The sequence below is a fragment of the Nanorana parkeri genome, unplaced genomic scaffold (assembly GCF_000935625.1).
Source record: "Nanorana parkeri isolate BGI_ZX_2015 unplaced genomic scaffold, ASM93562v1 scaffold1, whole genome shotgun sequence".
NCBI classification, from domain to species: domain Eukaryota; kingdom Metazoa; phylum Chordata; class Amphibia; order Anura; family Dicroglossidae; genus Nanorana; species Nanorana parkeri.
In genome coordinates, this window is record NW_017306269.1 from 707,437 (window position 1) to 715,449 (window position 8,013).

At 36.8% G+C, this 8,013-nt stretch overlaps 1 protein-coding gene across 4 annotated transcripts in view; it reads left to right on the top strand.

Annotated features, from left to right (window-relative positions):
* The window catches only part of ESRRG (estrogen related receptor gamma), a 205,054-nt gene extending 198,941 nt beyond the window's left edge, over positions 1–6,113 (top strand). For all 4 annotated transcript variants that reach the window (XM_018555713.1, XM_018555636.1, XM_018555788.1 and 1 more), the window contains one exon: positions 3,841–6,113. In XM_018555713.1, coding sequence (XP_018411215.1) covers positions 3,841–4,085 — 245 coding nt within the window. In that variant the 3' untranslated portion in view covers positions 4,086–6,113. The remainder of the gene's footprint in view (positions 1–3,840) is intronic.
* Positions 6,114–8,013: the final 1,900 nt, after the last annotated feature.

The window sequence follows — 8,013 nt, forward strand, 5'->3', positions numbered from 1 at the left end:
AAAAAATGAAGGGTTGGGGGGGGGGGGGGGGGGGGGGGGGAGGAAGGGCCAGAAAAGGCAAAATATAAGAAGAATAAACTTCAGTTTGAAATCACCATCACCGGTTCAAGCCTTCAGCAGTCAGAGCATGCTAAGTCTTTTGGTTTTCCACCAAGGTGGCCGCAAGCTTCCCACACTTGATTAAAACAGCTGTTAAAATTAGAGATTATAGATCTATTGACTCCATTATTTAAGAAGTCTAGGCAATCAGATCGAGACATCATATGTTTCAATAAGCACAGCAGCCAGTTACCGTGAGAAGGGTTAAACAAAAACCATTTAGTCCACGTGAGAAACTCAAAAGTGCTGAAGCAGTCAACAGTATGAGATAAGTAAAAATCATTGGGCTTTGTTCTTTCCCTTTTGTGTAACCCTAATGCATTTCCTATGGTCCTTAAGTCCCTTTTAGCATTTACATATAGTTGCAGACAAAGCCGTGTTTAATCACACGCTGATCATTAGATACCTGTATGTCAATAACACGCACTGATGCCATGTACCATTGACAGCCACACCGTGCCCCTCCATCTGTTTTTGTTCTGACCCTTTCTCTGAACTTTATCTTGGTTTCTGGCCAGTAGTTTTCCCTTTAATTACAAGAAGGAAACTGTCAATAAAATCTGTTAAATGGGATGCAATGAGTGGCTTCAATGGGCAGGCGGCTATTTGTTCAAATTCTGGAGCATTCAAAGTATTGACAGTTTGTTTTCTGGGGCCATATGCGACGATCAATCCCAGGCTGGGCTCAGCCGCGCTGAAAAATGAAAAACCAGATTGCTTTTGCTTACTTGCGGATGACAACTCGTGATTTGGCGTGGCTCGAGTGAGATGAGACCTTCTGCCCAAATTGCCCCCCTGAGAGGGAGACAGAGAGGATGCGTGACTAGTTTTAGAAATACTTTTTTTTGTTCAAATTGATTTTGCAATTAGCAGTTTGCAGTAATTATTTTAGTGGCATTAAAGGGAGGGAAATAGTTTTGCAATATTGCTGAAGATTATTCATTTTATTATTTTATTCATTTATTTATGCACTTGTGTTTTATTAAAGGAGAATTATCAGGAGAGTGAAATACAATCAACCCCTTAACCACTTCAAGACCAGGTGTTTAGACCCCCTTCCTGGCCAGGCCATTTTTCAGTATTCAGCGCTGCGGTACTTTGACTGACGTTTATTCCGTCATGCAGCGCTGTACTGAAATGAATTTTATACCATTTTTTGGAAGCCAACATGTCACACTGCAGCTGTCACATGTCGGCTCTATTGATCGGAAACTGAGCGATCACAAACTGCTGATCTCTCAGTTCACGATCTTTTCCCTGCAGAGAGTGGTGACTACCACTCCCTGCAATGATTCCTCCCCCCCTTGCCTATCAGATCCTCCAGCACTGACTGGAGGAATGGATGGGGGAGAGGGCGGGCACAGCTGGCTCTGCCTCAAGAGAGTCAGAGTTAGCTGTCAATCAGGCAGCAGGGTGGATCCTTACAATATTGTTGGTATCCATCCCGGCTGCAGTGCAGCTCTGTGCTGTCTGCATATAGCAGGAAATAGTCTGCTATATGCCGAGTTTTGGGTCACAGGAGGACATTAGTATATGCCCTCCTGTGACCCTAAAGAGAACTATGGGGAAAAAAGGTTAGGCCATATTTATCTTTTAATATAATTATACTGAATAATGCACGCTTCATTGGCCCTTCCTACTGATACAAATATTTTTCTGATGTGGTAACCACTGCTGCACAATTTAAAGGCCACTATGTGTACAGAAAACACATCAGATGGAAAGCACACACACCTGACTGTATTTGCCAGTAGTGTGCAGTGCAGCTTACTTTAGAACTAGAAAAGATGCAGAGCATGCAGCAAAGACTGTGGAACTTTTTTGAGTTAGCTTCCATCCCAAATGCTAAAAATCAGTCACCTGATGCCAAAATGTCTAACAAGACATTGTTATTGTCAATCATTGGTCTCCTAGCAGTGACTTCAAGGGTCTGTTAGTTTTACCCGCTGTTACAGTGTAACTATGGCTGAGTTTAAGTTTATTTTCATTTTGGATACAATAGGGAATGGCAAAACCCCTGCCTGTTTTTTTTTTTAGTCTCCCATGAACAACAGGAAGTGAGTGGAAATAGTTCTAAATTAAGGAAAACATTTCTTAGACAGTTGTCACCAGAACCAGTGTTCCTATTAAAAGATTTCCCTATACTCCCCCTGAGTTCTATCACCTCAACACTATCTCACAAAATCAAAAAAGTTTACATACCCTTTAGCCTCTTGACGACCATAACATGTTGGTATTCACTTGACAAAGCAACACTGTTTAAAGGGTTTATTTCCCTTTAAATTGACCTTGGTACAGCTCAGCACCACAGTATGTACAGCTTCATCAGTTGGTCGCTGTTCACTGATATTCTACTTAACCGCAGTTGTGTTAGTCAGTTCAATCATGGCAGCAGCGATGGCCATTATGACAAAAGAATATTAAAGGACATTTGCCTATAAGTTTTGCTACATATTAATTTTGGGCTTAATAGCTTCAGTAAGTAACTACTTTACAATTATCTCTAGGAATACAACACAAACCTGCTCTCTGAATGTGTTAAGAGTCAAAGCAGAGAACAGCACAGCCAACTTGTATCCTATTGCAACAAAAAATCTACTACTGTGTCTGAAAATATGCAGATTTACTAAAGGAAGAACTTGTTATAACAATCCTCCAGTGGCAAAAACTTTTTATTCTGAAAATAGCCCATCAGCATTTGCTAAGTTTGTTAAACTGACACTAAACTCAGGAGTTAAATCTTAAAAATGCATTCAAGTGCTATAACAAAAATGTATCTTATCTGTGTATCACTCGGCTGTAGATCCTCAAATCATCTTTGAATTGGTTCCGACACTGTCCTTCCTTTTGCAGGGGGGCTACTTTTATCCCCATGCTCCCTGTGTGTGTTGTAAAGTTGCCACAGCTCCAAGCTCGCTCTCGTGATGGACTTCGATCTCACATTTAGTTAGCCAATTTGTATTGCGTTTGTAGTCACAAGAGCGAGCTTGGAGAGGTGGCAACTTTACAACACACACAGGGACCAGGGACCATGGGGAACAAAAGTAGCCCCCCCCCCAGAAGGAAGAACAGTGTCAGCACTAATTCAAGGATGGTTTGAGGATCTACAGTCGAGTGATACACAAATAAGATACATTTTTGTTAATAGTTAAGGTACTTGAATGCATTATCATGATTTAACTCCTGAGTTTAGTGTCACTTTAACCAAAAAGCATGACCGAAAGAGAAGGTACCAAAAGGATACTGCAAGTTGCTTTGTAAAGCTCCAGATTATACAGTATACTATCGAGTATACCTTGGGTGCTTTCTGATTACAAATGCATGATGTAACATAAGCCTTTGACTTAATCCTGACCCAAGACTGCCCCCAGCTGCCCCGCTACTTAAAGAGAACACCAATAGCCATGGTCTCATCGGTTTGTTATGGTGGGGAATGGTCAAGACTTGTTGTTCCCGGCTATTAGTCCAAACATTTGGTGTACAAAAAGTGATGATTAGATCTGGAGAAGCACCCATTGATCCATTTTTATGTGTCTGCATATTTCTGTGTAGATTTAGTTTTCCATGCAGTTTAATTTTGCAGATATGAATTGTGTAAGTTTCAGTAGCTTGGACATACCTTCATGCATAGATTTAGGAGAATCCAAAAATTTGCTATCAACAAATTACTGTTTACATTGCAAACAATGACACATTTTATGTGGTGAATTTAGGAACTAAACACTTTAATTTTTTGTTTAGACTCCATGCATATAGAAGATGTTGAAGCCGTTCAGAAGCTCCAAGACGTCTTACATGAGGCTCTGCAGGATTACGAAGCTGGGCAGCACATTGAAGATCCCCGCCGAGCTGGCAAGTTGCTGATGACGTTGCCACTTCTCCGACAGACCTCCACTAGGGCCGTCCAACATTTCTACAACATCAAATTGGAAGGGAAAGTTCCTATGCACAAACTGTTTTTGGAAATGCTTGAGGCTAAGGTCTGACAAAAAGAGTCTCTGGTGACCAGATACCACCATCAATAGAAGAAGGGAAAACACGACAAAATTATGATGGCAACCAATGTACTGAACTTAAAGCAAATGACTGCACTGATCAACAGCAGAAAGACTGGAGCAGCTTTTCACTTTTTCCTCTGCATTTTACTGGTGAAGTATCTCCTCTCCCATTTTTGCTGCTGATGAACTGAAAAAAAATTTAAGTCTTTAATTGAGAAAGATGGAAGCCAGCCCTGCCAAAGGACAGAAATCCATAGGATGCCACTGACTTTACTATGGCCCATTATGCCCCCAATAACTGAAGGAATTGGAAAAAAACAAACTATATAGCGTCACAATAGAACACAATTACTTAATTCGCTATTAAGGTTCCTTGGGAGCAGTCTCTAATTGGACACCCTGAGCGACATGTCATTGGCTGCTTCATTGCATTTTGTTCTCCGTTTAGGCCACCTAGCCATTTGATTCCTGTATTGTTTTTCAAGTCTTCCAGATAATTCTCAGTTCAGTACTATGTAACTTTTTCAGGGAATAGTTTTGAGCTTTATTCATTCATGCAATATTAATTAAAAATAATAATAATTATAATATTAATATATAATGATACAAAATGCATATTGTTTAGAGCGACAATGAACAATGAGGACATCTCTTTAAAGGACTTTTTTTTTTAAATCTTAATTTTTTTTCTTTATTATAAACGGAGGTTGTTTTATACCAGCTTTACCAATTTTCAGCCATTAACCAGTTATTATGTGGGTATGTCTCTTACTCAAGCAATAGATGAAGGGACGGTGCATATTACCACGGATGCAATTAATGTTGTGTGCCAGTCTGGCTTGAAACCTTCAGTTTCTTAAAAATGTGTAAATCCTAGTATACTTGTTTGTTTTTTTTTCCCCTAAAATATTAGATTACACCTGTGATGTACATAAGTAGTCTAAAGTGTTCACCACTTCCAATTATGAGGATGCTTGCAAACTGGTATGGTACAAAATAAAAAAAATAATATACAAAATGCAAAAAAAAAGTTCATTAATTTGCATAAAAAAATAATAAAAATGTAAATTAATATTGCAGTTAAAAAAAAAGCAAAGGCCAGCAATAAAGTGTATGATATAAATAACTCTCTTTTGGCCAGATTAAAAAAAAATATATATAAATAATAAATGTAAAAAGGAATATTTTTTTTTTTTTTAACAGCAATTTTATACAGATAGCTAAAGCAGTCAGTGTGGTTTTTCAAACCGTATTGTTGCAGCATGTTAGCCGTTTGGATATGAGACTGTTAAAAGGTGTAATCTAATGTACCTTCCTCAGTTTTCCCAATTGCTGCAGTCGCTGACAAATACCTGCAATGCATCAACATGCTCTGCCAATGTAAGCGTTAATAGTTGCACCCTGTATCACGTGAACGCCCATAATCTATGTACACAAATGTAATTAAAATTGTAATCCTAACAACAACAAAAAAAAATGTAGTTCAGCTTTTCAATGTTTCCTGTTTGCTGTGCTTTTTTTCCACATTTAATTTTTTTCCTTCTCAGTTGCATTTCAAAGCTTATAGTACTGTTCTCCTCGTGGTTGTTTGGTTCTCGTGACGTGCGCTTTTAGACACAGGGTAGAATTAGAGGAATATTGGATGTACAACTCCTTGGAAGCCTAGAGTAGTTTAACCTGTGGCTTCCTGGAAATACTGTTCTTCTAAACTATGCCTCCTCTGCAGGTCAAAACATCCAATTGTAAAATGACACCACAAAAAACTCATGAGGCTTTCAAAAATATTTTTTTTTTAAACTTGTTCTTAATGGAACACCAAAAATATCTTCTATGTTTAACTAAGCTTAATTTTAAAGCGCTGTAAATATGGCTTTTATGGAATCATCTCCAATATTAATAACTCACCGTGTTGTTTCAAAACGTTCATTTCATATTTTTTTCTTTTTTTTTGCGTAAAAGTTCCAAGACTCTACTACTCTGTGTGCTTTTAACCAGAATACAACAGGTTGGTAAAAACACAGCAGCCTGGCATCTACCTGTGTATCTACCATTAGCTTTTTAAGGACTATTATGTAGATTGTGGTTTCTCAGTAGAGAAGTGACTGTAGTGTGGTTCTAGATAACTCATCATTAGCAATTCATTCAGATGGCGAGTACCTTGAAATGCATAACTCTGACAGGTATTCAAAAAATGGTACACCCCCCTCGGTGACTACATTTTTACAACTCCTGGGAGAAAAAAAAACCAACAAAAACAAAAGGTGCTGGTAGAATGAGATTATTTATTTAAATATTTAGAAAACTTTATTTTAAAGCTTTATGTTGTTTCAGTAACACTATATATATACAGATATTATAAAAACTAAATAAAAACAAACAAAAAAAGAAATACCACTATCGTGTACACATTGATTTCACTGTATTAGGTGTATGTACTTGGCATTTAGAAGCACACTGAAATGCATATATCCCATGCAAGCGTGCAAGGTTCGATCTACAAATATCTCAGAATATTAAGATTAACTATATAACAATAATACAATAAATCAAGAACTGTTCGAAACTTTGATACGTTAAAAAATGTGCTAGATATACTTTAAAAACTTGTGCGCCAGACCTAATTAAATATCTGCAAATTGTAGTTCTCGGTATTGTTCAGTATGGCTGCTTTAGGTCTAATGGCTTTGTGAGCAGTGGGGCATTAGATCTGAACAAACGAGAAGGATGCTCGCTCGCGTTTCTGTCAAAACGGCATAAATAGCATGGGGTTTAGAAAAATAGTAAAGGAGTACGATTAAAAAAATATAAATTATTATTTACTCTTCTTATTTAATTTTGAAATTAAATTATTATTTCTTATTTAATGCAATGTGATTGCGTGTCTCTCGATCTCAATTGAATTTGAAAAGTTGTATTTATTACACTGTTTTGCTTTTGAATAATGTCAAAATGGGGATATAACAATTTGAAACTGCAATTTTTCTTGTTAAAAAAAAAATAGGGGTTGGTGATTGTATTTTAATTATTGAAACATTTCTGTTTACCTGCCTAAGAAAAAACACACACATACACACACATCTGATGGCAGTCTAATGTAAAAGGATAATTGAAGGAACAAATAAATTAATAGAAATTAAAATAAATATGATAAGATAATTTTAATATACCAGGAGTTGCAACATAGCCGGAGTAACAAAGAAAACCATGTTATCAATGGGCTTCACATCTGTAAAGCAATCAACTGTATATTTTTGTGATGTGTATCATACCATGTGCTCCAGAAATATGTCCATTTGTGTAAATGTATTTATTTTATATTGTATATATTGTTAAATGCAAAGAGGAGACATGATCTGTAACTTCAATCAGTTCAGATGTGTAAGTCAAATTATTATGCCTTTCAGGATGATGGTAGAGCAATATTAAAAAAAAAAAGCTTCCACTTTTTGATTGTTTTTGTCTTGTGTTTTTTATACCTTTTTAGCTAGTTCATAATTAAACAAAATAATAAATAATAATAACACATATAGTTTATTATTATCATTTTTATTAAAATCATATGCTACAGTGTCATTTTTTTATTAGCACTTTAAAGTAAGGTAGATCTAAAACTTTAAATGTATCTAAACTCAAAAGCAAAAAAACATATATGTTGTTACAAGCTTTTAGATGGTGGCCGCATTCGTTTTTTTTTACCTGGTGATTCTGCCAGTAACACACTTTCAGTTCTAGGGTGACAATGCCCACTCATCCTTCTGTATGAGGACAACAGAAACAATATATGATTACCAAACCCTGTCCCTTTTCTATTCTCCATAATTGAGAAGGATGTGGTTCTGTAGTGTTCAGAGATAGATGAAAACAATGTCATTGACAGCTACCAGCACAGGCAGAGAGCACAGATAGCTATCAGCTC